We start from the raw sequence: 13978 nt of genomic DNA, 5'->3' as shown, positions 1-13978 counted from the left end.
ATTACCAATAATGGAACGATAATTGTTGCTATTTGTCTTTTGAATCTTATTTAATCAATCCAGTATATTTTCTCGGTTAAACTATACAGGAACCATGGACACCATTATTGTCTGTGAAGTGATTTCTGCATAGGATTCTAAATGTATAGCCTTCTCATGGTCCTATGTCAAACAACCGTCTATAATTCACCTCTGAAAAATGCATTCTGTCCTAAATTTGAGGGAGCCTTTACTGTCTGCACTATTTTTCTTTACTCGGTGCAGAAAAATGATATGTTCTCGTTTTTAGGCATGTCATACCCGAACTGGCCTGAGAAGAGCCCCGTACTGCTCAACAGACTTGATGCCACTAACCCAGTCTTTACAAGATATGCCAATGATAGCGTTTATGCAAACTGGATGGCTTTGCCTTCACCCGCAAAAATTGTGGACAAGATTGATAGTTAAAAGCAAAAACCATTGTCGAAAATAAAGATTCCTAATGGGGTAGATGTGTATATTTATATAAAACTGTACATATACAATCTGAAGTTGGTGCCCTTTCATTTCTGTTGCACGGGGGTATTCCAAGTTAAAACTGGGGGATTTCAAAAGTGCATTTGCTGAAAAATGGCTGGAATTACATAGACAGTGTTTCAAGCAGCTCTTCGGTATGTTAATCATTACCTCAAAGTCATGTTGGCCAAGTATCATTGCATGACCGTGTACCAGGTTGTATGTCAATGTTAATGTCTTTCAAGTGCCTGTGCCGCTTCTACGATAGCCTCCAATTAGTAGTGTACGACTGTGAAGATGTTGTTTCCAGACCAGAAATTAAAGGGGACTTCTTTACCGTCACCTGCCCTATAATGGTAGACCTGTGAGGTTAAGATGGACAAAGAGTGGACACTGAGTTCATCCAGAAAAACGGCAAAGTTTCTACTTCATATGATCATGTTCTTTGAAATGTAAAAAACACTTGTCTTTCCACTTTAATAGAATGTGGGCATGTTCGGTGTCAAAGCTGCAGCTCACCATTTGATTCCTCGTAATGGCAATCTTTGTGCAACAGTTAGCTAGGATTTCTGAAAACAAATGAGTGTTATCAATTGTTGTTTTATCATTACGTGATTATGTTGCAATCAATAAAAAGTTCAAATGTGTGCGATCTATTTATATGCTAGGCTCCCTCTTCTCTCTTTCTTTCATCAGACGTGATAATGTAAAAAATAATGGACGCTTACGCTGTGAATAAAACCTTATTTATCTGATGCAGCTTCAGTTTCCATTGGAGGAGGGCAGGGAGGGAAGTCTAAATTCAAGACGAGTCTATAACTTTCCATGTCAACATCCGACTACCTAAACCATGGTTGTGAAAAAATGGTTCATGTGCCAAATTGATCTCCTTGATTTGCCCTGTCAGAATGACAAGCATTTAATAAAGGATATTGGCTTGTTATTTAGTCATTTAGCCATTGTCTATAGAATAACATGACCTGAAATACTGAACTTGCTGCCCAGTACTAGAGGTTATAGCATCCGTTCGTGAGAGAGGAGCATGCTGGAGTGCTGGATAAGAGGGAGGATGTAAAAGACGTGTTGAATGCACCATTTACCATAGCAGAGGTGGAAAAGGGCAATAGGTAAGGCTGGGTTAACTTCACCTGGGAAAGATAAGGTGTGCTATGTTATGTTGGACCATCTTAGTGATGAGGCACTGGATAAGGTATTGGTGTTGTACAACACAGTGTGGGAGGAGGGGAAATTACCAGGCAGCTGGAAGGAGGCAGTGGTACCAATCCGGAAGCCAGGGAAGGACCCAACGAGGCCAACAAGCTATCGGCCAATAGCTTTAAAATCACATGTAAGATTATGGAACGTATGATTACGGAGAGGGTAACGCACTTCCTAGAGAGCAGGGGGCTAATATCGCCACATGAGAGTGGGTTCAGGAAGGGAAGGGGAACTATGGACCCAGTGCTCTGCTTAGAAGCAGAGGTCAGGAAGACTCAGGTGAACAAGGAGACCAATAATGTTTACTCTCAGGTACAGCCAGATACTGGGAGGTCGATATTTGCAGATGATGGGGCCTTATGGAACAGAAGCCATACATAGTCAAGAAGGTACAGGAAGCAATTGATGAGGTAGAGTGGTGGCAATTAATGTGGGATTCAGGTTCTCTGTAGAGAAAACTCAGACAGAGTTCTCTACCAGGAGGAAGGTGGGAGATGAGGTATGCTTGAGGTTATATGGGAGAAACTTGGAGATGGTGGGGTCCTTCAGGTTCCTTGGGGTATATTTTGACACTTGACTGACCTGAGCAGAACACATTGAGAGAGTGGTGGGAAAGTGTAAGAAGGTGCTAAATGTGATGCGCTGTCTGACGGGGAAGGAGTGGGGGGGCTGGGCGTTCCTCATTGAGGACCATGTGTGTTGCATTGATCTGATCTGTAATAGACTATGGCAGTAAAGCGTATGGTTCGGCAGCCCGAACGTCATTGGAAAGGCTAGGTGTCATACAAGGGCTCAGAATATGTAGTGGGGCTTTTCAGACCTCTCCAGTGGCTGCTCTACAGTTGGGAGATGCTGGTATATGCCATTGCAGATTAGGAGACAGCAGCTGGCAATTAATTATTGGGTCAACCTACAGGGACATGGGTTGTCTCATCTTACGAAAGGGATTTTAGAGGCATGCTGTGAACATGAGCGAAGACAGAACACAAGCTTTGGGTGGGTGGGGTAATACCCAGGCGAAGGAGATAGGACTATAATGGAAGGGAGTTTTGTCCAACGGTAGCTATTCCTGTAAATCCACCATGGCCCCTCCTACCTCCAGTAGTTGATCTAGAAGTGTTGTAGAGACTACATAAAGATAGGGAGGGTGTTCATCCATCTGATTTGTTTAAGAGAAGTCTGGATACTGTGTATCAGGATTTGGTGGCCATTTACACAGATGGATCAAAAGATCCAAGGACAGGACGTACTGGGTCAGCATTTGTCGTGCAGGAATGTGGAGTGGAAGTCAGAAAACGTGTTACAGATCATCTGGCTGTATATACAGGGGAGCTGATGGCCATACTGTTGGCCTTGCAGTGGGTGGAGGAAGTCAAGACAGACAGAAGTAGTTATTTGCTCTGATTCATGTGCAGTGTTGATGAGTCTCCAGTCCTTTAGGTCACGTAGCAGACAAGACCTGCTTTATGAGGTGCTACAAACCCATGGCAGGATTAGACAGTTGGGTATACAGATACGATTTATTTGGGTCCCAGCCCTTGTGTTGGTGGAGGGGAACGAGGCAGTTGATGTACTGGCTAAACAAGCACTTGGTAGTGGGGATGTTGATGTTGTAGTTTCAATGAGCAAGGCAGAGGCAAAAAGCCTGTTATGGACAGTGATGGTGCAGAGATGGCAGGAGCAGTGTAATAGAGAGACTAAGAGCAGGCATTTACTTCATGTTCAGAGGAAAGTTGTGGAGGGGAGGATGGCAGGAAGGGATAGAAGAGAGGAGGCTATTTTTGCAAGATTAAGGGTGGGACACAGCCAGTTGAATAAGTCTGTCAATGTGATAGGAAAGCATCCAATGGGAAAGTGTGATTATTGCCAGGAAACAGAGACCGTGTAGCATGTATTGCTGCAGTGTGGGCAGTATCAGAGGAAAAAGAGAGGCTGGGATCTAGTATGAGGGAGAAGTGGATACAGGAATTTAGTTTAAAGAGTATATTGACTAGAACTTCATTAGATATTGTCTCAAATATTTTGTTATATTTTTTAAGAGCAACATATTCTTACGATTTTAATTTCTCCCTGTCTATGGCCCTCCAGTGCAGTGGGTGACGGTAATGCATCATAACGTTGGATGTCAACCGCCGATAAACCACACCAAAGAAGAAGCTACAGAAACTCTTTTGCGGAAGTACAGTTTATTTTCTCGATCAGTCCACTCTGCTCCGTGGCGTTGTTTAGAATAATTATTTTTGATGCTACTGCTTTTTAGTCCTTACACGGAGAGCTGAATATCTTGGTAAGTATTTGCAAAAATATAACGTTACTGTTCGAAGCAAATATTTCTCGATATACAGCTAGCTAGCTAGCTAGCTACACAATCGTTCCAACCGGCTCATAGCAAGCGGTTGTTTACACGTATCTAACGTTAGGTGTTAGCTAGTTTTCCAGCTAGCCAACTCTCGGGTCCCCTTTGTAGCTTGGTTGCTACAGTAGTTACCGAGCCACAAGCTCATTAGTTCGGCTAATGTTGTTGTCGTTGTATAGCTTGTTGGCTAACGTTAGCTACCTTCCTAGATGTAATAGTTCCATAAGCAGACAGGCATTGCTGGACAGCCCTCAGATCGAGTCTTGAATAAAAAACACGTCGAGGGAAAGTGGTTCAGGTGAAAGTCTATTCTCATAGACGTATAGTACCCGTCAAAAGTTTGGACACCTACTCATTCCAGGGTTTTTCTTTATTTTTTAGTATTTTCTACATTGTAGAATAGTAGGGAAGACATCAAAACTATGAAATAACACTTGGAATCATGTAGTAACCAAAAAGTGTTAAAACAAATCAAAATATATTTTAGATTTCAGATTCTTCAACGAAGCAACCTTTTGCATTGATGACAGCTTTGCACACTCCTGGCATTCTCTCAACCAGCTTCATGAGGTAGTCACATGGAATGCATTTCAATTAACAGGTGTGCCTTGTTAAAAGTTAATTTGTGGAATTTCGTTCCTCTTAATGCGTTTGAGCCAATCAGTTGTGTTGTGACAAGTTAGGGGTGGTATTCAGAAGATAGCCCTATTTGGTAAAATAATAAGTCCATATTATGGAAAGAACAGCTCAAATAAGCAAAGATAAACGACGGTCCATCGTTACTTTAAGACATGAAGGTCAGTCATTACGGAACATTCCAAGAACTTGAAAGTTTCTTCAAGTGCAGTCACAAAAACCATCAAGCGCTATGATGAAACTAACTCTCATGAGGACCGCAACAGGAAAGGAAGATGCAGTGTTACCTCTGCTGCAGAGGATAAGCTCATTAGATTTACCAGCCTCAGATTGCAGCCCAAATAAATGCCTCACAGAGTTCAAGTAACAGACACATCTCAACATCATCTGTTCAGAGGAGACTGTGTGAATCAGGCCTCCGTGGTCAAGTTTCTGCAAAGAAACCACTACTAAAGGACACCAATGAGAAGAAGAGACTTGCTTGGGTCAAGAAACACGAGCAATGGACATTAGCCCGTTGGAAATCTTCCCTTTGGTATGATGAGATTTTTGGTTCCAACCGCTGTGTCTTTGTGAGATGCAGAGTAGGTGAATGATCTCCACATGTGGTTCCCACCGTGAAGCATGGAGGAGGTGTGAGGGTGCTTTGCTGGTGACACTGTCTGTGATTTATTTAGAATTCCTGATTATTTAGACTATGATTTGTTTTTCAACAGGACAATGACCCAAACCACACCTTGAGGGTGTGTAAGGACTATTTGATGAAGGAGAGTGATGGAGTGCTGCATCAGATGACCTGGCCAACCCAATTGAGATGGTTTGGGATGAGTTGGACCTCAGAGTCAAGGAAAAACAGCCAACAAGTGATCAGCATATGTGGGAACTCCTTCAAAACTGTTGGAAAAGCATTCCTTGTGAAGCTGGTTGAGAGAATGCCAAGAGTGTGCATAGCAGTCATCAAGGCAATGGTGGCTACTTTGAATAACCTCAAATATATAAAATAGATTTAGATTTGTTTAACACTCTTTTGGTTATTATATGATTTCTTATGTGTTATTTCATTGTTTTGATGTCGTCACTATTTTTCTACAATGTAGAAAATAGTAAATACAAAGAAAAACCCTTCAATGAGTAGGTGTCCAAACTTTTGACTGGTACTATATGTAAAACATGAAATTCAAGTTCCTCTTTAAGTCATTGCTAGGTCAACAGCATGTTTATTGCACCAGCATTTCCTTTCTTGCATAATTTGTTGACACCATATGAATATGACATGAATGAACAATGATTGCTGAATGAATGCTTTTTCATCTAAAAGGTTCTAAATCATGTGTACACTGATGGACGAAATCCCAATGGATTCCACTCGCAGTGTAACACCTGCAAGAGAACAGGCAGATTGTGATCATCAAACAAGATGCACCAGCGGTGTTCCTGACTTTATCTGAATAATGTGACATGAACGAACAAAGTAGCTTTTTTTGTATAGTAGCACTCAGAAACAAACGTCCACCTTGTTGTTAATCTAACTTGCTCGTTAGAGGGGACCTTTTTAACATTCCTAGAATATGCATTGGACCTAATTCTGTCCAGCTTGAGGTAGATTTACCTGACGTGAAAGGGAATGCAGAGTCGTCGCCCATAGACCGGATGCGAGCGTGATGCCCAGGCGAAGCTTTCCGCTGCAGGGACGGATGCGCTGGCTGTTCCTGGGGCTCGTCCTGCTGCTGGTCCTCTTCCTCTTTGCTTACTTGCTGGAGTGCACTCCCCCAGCTGACGTCAGCCTGGTCCTGCCTGGCTTGGGAGGGGAGTCCTATGGGAAGGAGTACTACCGTGCCCTGCTGCAAGAGCAGGAGGAGCACCACCTCAGCCGTGCCGCCAGCCTCAAGCGGCAGATCGCCCAGCTCAAGCAGGAGCTCCAGCAGATGAGTGAGAAGCTCAAGGACCTGCAGGACTGGAAGGAAGACCTCGGGGTCCAGGGACTGGCTGAGACAAAGGACCAGGTGCCTGGGGATCTCCTCGAATTCCTCCACTCCCAGATCGACAAAGCCGAGGTGAACACGGGAGCACGGCTGCCCAGCGAGTACGCCCTGGTCCCCTTTGAGAGCTTCAACTCTGGTAAGGTTTATCAACTGGAGATGGGGTTGACCAGGCACCCAGAGGAGAAGCCTGTGCGGAAGGACCGCAGGGACGAGCTGGTGGAGGTCATTGAGGCGGCCCTGGACGTCATAAACAACCCAGACGAGGAGGATGGCCATCAGGATGAGCCCATGCAGAGGCAGGCGTACACTGAGAGCCACTTTACTGAGGGTAAGAGAGATATACTGGGGTAATGTAACAGTGGTTCTCAACCTGATCCTGATGATAAGTTGACCGATTGCATGTGCTAGTGCTGCCAAATATCTGGAGGGGTTGAGGGCCAGAATGGGAACCCCTAATCCGGATCACTATCTGCTTGTTTCATGGATGCAAAAAAGGATGTCATCTTGCCTTTTAAAGTTGAACAATATTTGTTCCCTATGTTTGACAAAACTGTGATGTGTACCCTTATGTGGGCAGGGCTGTACAGAACAGAACGGGACAAAGGCACACTCTACGAGCTCTTCTTTGCAAAAGAGGACTCCGACAATTTCCGCCACGTTACTCTTTTCCGTCCATTCGGTCCTTTAATGAAAGTCAGGAGCACATCCGTAGAAATGTCCGGAGTCGTCATCAATATCATTGTACCATTGGCGGGCAGAACAGATGCATTCTCACAGTTCCTACACAACTTCAGGTCAGTGGTGGTGAGTCATGTGAAAATGTCAATATGTAGCCTATACCTACTATTTGTAAAGATTGTGTAATTTTTGTTTTTGTGATTGCAGGGAAGTTTGCATAAAACATGATAGGGAAGTGCATCTTACGGTGGTCTACTTTGGACAAGAGGGCTTACGAGAGGTGAAGTCTTATTTGGAAAAAATGTCCAGGTTTGTTTTCTTTTAATATGAATGAAAGGATATATGATGTGCTTTTGATATGATTTTACTGCTGGACATCTGTCACTTGTCTATGTTTCTAGTCTAGACGTTTCGTGCTCAAAACCACAGACAACTGAAATGCCATTGTTGGTTTTGTAGGGAGGAGACTTTTTCCAACTACACCCTCATCCCAGTGGACGAGGAGTTTTCCAGGGGCAGGGGTCTGGACATCGGAGCCCGCGCCTGGAAGAAGGGTGACGTGTTGATGTTCTTCTGTGATGTGGATATCTACTTCACACGGGACTATCTCAACACCTGCCTCCTTCACACCGCTCCAAGTAGGTGCCTTCTATCAAAACATTGTAGCCTACACATTCCTGTTTCCTAGGGAAATAACGATTCACATCGATCCCCGATTCAAATGTTTGAGATATGACTGCATCGGCCGCGGTCCCGAAACCGATCCAAATTTTGCATCCTTCGGTCAGAAAATCGATTGAAACGGTACGAATCGTTGTTTTTTGTTTGTTTGTTGTTGCTCATATTACTTTCTACCTTCTGAAAATGCCTCATGTTTTGTGACGGCTGATGCGCCCTCTCCTTCAGTGTCGAACTAAGCATGTGATTGTGTTGACAGTCAAGTCATTTTGCGGCATGCCTCAGGGGAATATCCAGTAGCCTAGTCAAACTGCGCACTGTGCCCAGCTTTGTGTGCTGGCCAGCGTGAGGTAGGTGGCCTGTTCCTGATCTGTATGGCATCTTCAGTGTTCAAATGCTAAAATTACTTGCTGTCACGCAACTAATAAACCCTATGTCATTTGCTAGGTTATTGTTATCTATACATTGTTGAAAATGTGTTTTACCGGAATAAAAGTAAACTACTGGAGATGCAACTCTCATCTGGCTATAGGCTACCTGTTGAACGGGCCTTAACAATATATTTTATTTAGATTGTTCAGGTTCACCATCAGCGTGTGTGTGTGTGGTCATTTTTAGATATATAGGGTAAAGTTGATCATTTCATAACGAGCACAGCAATCACTTTGCGAGGCGCACTGCATGGCCACATTGGGAAGAGAAAAGAAGCTCACGAAACTTCCAAACGGTCAAAACCATTCAATTTTGAGATGGGGGTGGAATCCAAAGTTTTGCTATATATTCATTGGCTGTGTCATCGCTAATTTGGAAACGATAAATATTGATACATTACTAGCTCAAACACTTAATCTGCAAAAATGACAAGTTAATTAGTGAGTGGTGGTGATTTCAGAACCCCAAAAACATATGCTACATTGCCCCCCAGTCTGATAATGGAAGTGGGATGGTAGATGCCTAGTCTCCCTTATGGCTCAGGCCAGGTGCCTACATAGTACATACACCATAGACATATATCATTTACACACAGAAGTCAGCTCAGACAGATCCAGCTCAGAGGCCCAGGTCATGATCTTAGTCGGCAGCCTATTTTAACTTAGAATGGAAAATGAATGTGTTTATGCAACAAATGGTAGTGCGTGGAATCGAACCGATTCGTTTCTTTCTCGAATCAAAACACACTGAATCGTTTCAAACTAAAACGTATTGTTCCTGTATCGGAGCCCACGTATCTACAGTGCATTCAAAGTATTCAGACCCCTTGACTTTCTCCACATTTTGTTAAGTTACAGCCTTATTCCAAAATGGATTAAATTGTTGTTTTCCTCATCAATCTACACACAATACCCTATAATGACAAAGCAAAAAATAGTTTAGACATTTTTGCAAATGTATTCAATAAAGTATTCAGACCCTTTACTCCAGTACTTTGTTGAAGCACCTTTGAAAATTATGTGGATATATTGAAGCAACATCTCAAGGCATCAGTCAGGAAGTTAAAGCTTGGTCGCAAATGGGTCTTCCAAATGGACAGTGACCCCAAACATACTTCCGAAGTTGTGGCAAAATGGCTTAAGGACAACAAAGTCAAGGTATTGGAGTGGCCATCACAAAGGCCTGACCTCAATCCTATAGAATATTTGTGAAAAGAACTGAAAAAGCGTGTGTGAGCAAGGAGGCCTACAAACCTGACTCAGTTGCACCAGCTCTGTCAGGAGGAATGGGCCAAAATTCACCCAACTGTGGGAAGTTTGTGCAAGGCTACGCAGAACTTTTGAACCAAGTTAAGCGATTTAAATGCAATGCTACCAAATACTTATTGAGTGTATGTAAACATCTGACCACTGGGAATGTGATGAAAGAAATGAAAGCTGAAATAAATAATTCTCTCTACTATTATTCTGACATTTCACATTCTTAAACTAAAGTGGTGATATTAACTGACTTAAGACATGGAATTTTTACTAAGATTAAATGTCAAGAATTGTGAAAAACAGAGTTTAAATGTACTTGGCTAAGGTGTATGTGAACTTTCGACTTCAACTGTACGTATCGAATCGTCTTGAAAGAGAACGATGCACATCCCTACTGTTTCCAAAATTCAATTTTTTTTTTCTCATTCCATTAATGAGGGCAGTGTGTGACTTGTCATTTTTCTAAATGTGTACTATTGGCATTTTGCATGTAATTTGTAACAAAATACATTTCAACCCCTCCATCTTGTTTTCTTCTTGTAGACAAGAGAGTATTTTATCCAGTGGTTTTCAGTTTGTATAATCCTGCCATAGTCTATGGAAATCTGGAGCTGGCTCCCCCCATTGAAAGTCAACTTGTAAGTACCTGTAAAAATGGATGACCCAAAAAATATATACACTACATGACCAAAAAGTATGTTGACACCTGCTCGTTGAACATCTCATTCCAAAATCATGGGAATTCATATGGAGTTAGTCTCACCATTGTTGCTATAACAGCCTCCTCTATTCTGGGAAGGCTTTCCACATTGCTGCAGGGACTTGCTTTCATTCAGCCATGAGCTAAGTGAGGTTGGGCAATTAGGCCTGGCTCACAGTTGGTGTTCCAATTCATCCCAAAGGTGTTCGATGGGGTTGAGGCCAGGGCTCTGTGCAGGCCAGTCAAGTTCTTCCACACTGATCGACAAACCATTTCTGTGTGGACCTCACTTTGTGCACGGTGGCATTGTTATGCTGAAACAGTCAAGGGCCTTCCCAAAATGTTACCATGTCATTGTCAAAATTTCCCTTCACTGGAACTAAGGGGCCTAACCCGAACCATGAAAAACAGCCCCAGACCATTATTCCTCCTCCACCAAAGTTTACACTTGACACTATGCATTCGGACAGGTAACGTTCTCCTGGCATCCACCAAACCCAGATTTAGAGAATGTGTTTCCACTACTCGAGTCCAATGGCGGTAGCTTTACTCAACTCCAGCCAACACTTTGCAATGTGCATGGTGATCGTAGGCTTGTGTGTGGCTGCTGAGCCATAGAAAAAGCTCCCGACGAACAGTTTCTTGTGCTGACGTTGCTTCCAGAGACTGTTTGGAACTTGGTAGTGCGTGTTGTAACTGAGGACGGACAATTTTTACGTGCTTCAGCACTTGGAGGTCCCGTTCCCGTGTGGCCTACCACTTCGCAGCTGAGCCGTTGTTGCTCCTAGATGTTTACACTTCACAATAGCAGCACTTACAGGTAGGGGGCAGCTCTAGCAGGGCAGAAATTTTACGAACTGACTTGTTGGAAAAGTGGCATCCTATGACGGTGCCACTTTGAAAGTCACTGAGCTCTTCAGTACAGGCCATTCTACTGCCAATATTTGTCTATGGAGATTGCATGTCTGTGTGCTTGATTTTATACACCTGTCAGCAACGGGTGTTGCAGAAATAGCCAAATCCACAAATTTGAATGGGGGTCCACATACTTTTGTGTATATGTAGTGTGTTTAATTGTAACTCAATTTTTGCATGAGTCAACTTGCCAATGTCAAGTGTTCTTTTCGTATAGATTCACAAGAAAGATGCTGGATTCTGGAGAGATTTTGGTTTTGGAATGACATGTCAATATCGCTCAGACTTCCTTAATATCGGTAAGCCATGTTAACCGAGAAGTTTTGCTATGGTGTTGTGCTTTCTATGTATTTTTACTGTGACAATTCTATAAGCAGGATATCTTACTACCCCCTCAATTATATTTTCTAGGAGGTTTTGACCTGGACGTGAAAGGTTGGGGTGTGGAAGATGTCCACTTGTACAGGAAGTACCTGCGGAGCGACCTGATCGTGACGCGTACACCAGTATCTGGCCTCTTCCACCTGTGGCACGAGAAGCAGTGTGCAGACGAGCTGACTCCAGAACAGTATCGCATGTGCATCCAGTCCAAAGCCATGAATGAGGCGTCCCACTCCCACCTGGGCATGCTGGTGTTCCGCGAGGAGATAGAGAATCACCTCCGCAAGCAGGCCTATAAGACCCAGGGCAAAACTGAAGACTGAATTATGCCTTTTTGCTAGGCGGCCATCTTAGGTACTCTGCATCAGAACTCCTTGCTTTTAATTTTTTTTTTTACAAATACAAGAACTGAGTTGCACATGCTGTTACTAACATGACTAAAATGCACTATACAGAAGACCTGTTTGCACAAAATCCTGTTACATTTCACAGATTAGCTAAAGACACGTTTGGGAATGTACAAAAATGTACATTAGTAAACGTGAAGCGTCAACTTAAACAAGTCTGAGAATGACACCACCTGCGTCAACACAAAAAGACATATTTGAAGTTGGGGAAATTTGCATGACCTATCTATCAAGTTAAAGCAATGTTCTTGCCTGTGAGATCAAGCAATCAATGGACAGTGTTCTTTTTAAAAAACGTATCCCAATGATAACTATACTGCCATAATTTTTAATGTCAAGATTGATTTAAAGTTGTATAGTGATTTTTAAAAAAGGGACCTTTGTTTGAATAGGCTTTGTTGAAAGGGGAAATAAACACTGCCTCTGATTTAACAGTATCAAATGATTTATCCTATGGTTTTAATTTAGTTTATTTGGGAAATGTACCAACATGTACAGATCTGACTGGATTGTGACTGAAGAATTGAACCTTGTAGCCACTCAATAATGTGGTCAATCTTAAATGGAATGTATAAGTCATTGTTTTATTGGTTTTCAGCCACGGATTGTCATACTTTGTCTAAATAGAGAAGAGGATAATTAAAGATATCCCTCCTGAGGTCATTGATGGTTATGAGACTTGGGGCTCTTCAATCACTGAAGCGTTACAGATTGCGAGATAGGAAAGGTATTTGCCGTATGCAGGCTCCTCTAACACGGAAACTTTGCCTTTTAAATTTCAATCGGGTTGTAACGCTGCACTTCCGCGATAAGATTTGAATAAACCCAAACTAATTGCGCGATAGAAATGTTAAGGTTAATTTCCGATTTATGCAGTGTTTACCCTTAATGCAGTCTCCGCTAACAAGGGGGAAATTGCCTTAGCATTTCAATCACGTGGTACTTCTGTGATACAGATTTGGTTGGAGATAAAGGTTTAAACGGAATAATTCCGTGCAGAAGCGTTCCAAAATAAATGTGCCGGAGCAAAAATGACGTGTGTTCACAGTAAATTAAGTTCGCCATCAAAGTGGACAATAAACACAAACTTAGCGAATTTCAGAACTACCCAGCAAACACAGTTTAACTGTTTTAATTTCATTCTATACATTTAAATATTTTCAGATCTACAGCCATTATTACTTGATGTCACATTTTCAATGCTAATCCTGAAGAATCAGCAACCGTGCTGGGCCAATGAATGGAATTATTGTCTTAATGTATTTTTTTCGACCTAGGGTACTGATTGAACAGAGCCCTGAATCAAATCAAATGTATATAGCCCTTCGTACATCAGCTGATATCTCAAAGTGCTGTACAGAAACCCAGCCTAAAACCCCAAACGGCAAGCAATGCAGGTGTAGAAGCACGGTGGCTAGGAAAAATTCCATAGAAAGCACAAAACCTAGAGAGGAACCAGGCTATGAATGTCGGCAGGTACCATTTAAAAAATGTCTTCATCTTTATTGATAAAACATTACTTGGAACTAACTACCCACTGAAGTGTAAAAATGTGATGGTAATTTAGATTTACATAAAGTCCAAAGGAGCAAGCAAAACATGTTTGCGATTAAGTAACAGGGTTGCATTCAGTATGACAGAACGGTGTGCAATGTTGAATTCAACAAAAACGGTATTGTATTGAATGACCAGTTGACAAACTATGATCAAGGTTGCCCACCTTTTTGTATCAAACAAGAGTCATGACTGCCTTCGAGTTTCTTTTTGTTAAATGCTTATTTTCTCCTTAAACATTGCTCTCCTCCCTCTATACAATAGGTTTCCAGTCTGTTCTTGAATGC

General features: G+C 42.4%; 2 protein-coding genes across 5 annotated transcripts in view; both read left to right on the top strand.

The window, feature by feature from the left end:
* The window catches only part of LOC118369505 (proto-oncogene tyrosine-protein kinase receptor Ret), a 30598-nt gene extending 29443 nt beyond the window's left edge, over positions 1-1155 (top strand). Inside the window, exon 20 of the mRNA XM_035753936.2 lies at positions 290-1155. Coding sequence (XP_035609829.2) covers positions 290-447 — 158 coding nt within the window. The 3' untranslated portion in view covers positions 448-1155. The remainder of the gene's footprint in view (positions 1-289) is intronic.
* Positions 1156-3838: 2683 nt separating this feature from the next.
* Positions 3839-12810, top strand: LOC118369503 (chondroitin sulfate N-acetylgalactosaminyltransferase 2). Of its 4 annotated transcripts, XM_052498366.1 has the most exons (9): positions 3840-4000; positions 5422-5673; positions 6024-7015; positions 7265-7481; positions 7573-7674; positions 7825-8003; positions 10278-10372; positions 11567-11648; positions 11761-12810. In XM_052498366.1, exons 3-9 carry the CDS (start codon positions 6367-6369, stop codon positions 12051-12053), a joined length of 1617 nt encoding a protein of 538 aa, XP_052354326.1. In that variant the 5' UTR covers positions 3840-4000; positions 5422-5673; positions 6024-6366; the 3' UTR covers positions 12054-12810. The 4 variants fall into 4 exon arrangements, with proteins under 4 accessions (XP_035609827.1, XP_052354326.1, XP_035609824.1 ...); XM_035753934.2 differs by lacking the exon at positions 5422-5673 and having other exon boundaries at positions 3839-4000; positions 6299-7015; XM_035753931.2 differs by lacking the exon at positions 5422-5673.
* Positions 12811-13978: the final 1168 nt, after the last annotated feature.

Source organism: Oncorhynchus keta, chromosome 36, assembly GCF_023373465.1.
Source record: "Oncorhynchus keta strain PuntledgeMale-10-30-2019 chromosome 36, Oket_V2, whole genome shotgun sequence".
NCBI classification, from domain to species: domain Eukaryota; kingdom Metazoa; phylum Chordata; class Actinopteri; order Salmoniformes; family Salmonidae; genus Oncorhynchus; species Oncorhynchus keta.
The sequence above is the reverse complement of the archived record's forward strand: the minus strand, read 5'-3'. Positions and strand labels throughout refer to the sequence as shown.

Coding starts and splice junctions, on each gene's coding strand:
- LOC118369503 (XM_035753934.2), top strand. CDS start 6,367: ATGCCCAGGCGAAGCTTTCCGCTGCAGGGACGGATGCGCTGGCTGTTC. Junction 7,482..7,572: donor CAGTTCCTACACAACTTCAG/GTCAGTGGTGGT, acceptor TTGTGATTGCAG/GGAAGTTTGCATAAAACATG. Junction 8,004..10,277: donor CCTCCTTCACACCGCTCCAA/GTAGGTGCCTTC, acceptor TTCTTCTTGTAG/ACAAGAGAGTATTTTATCCA.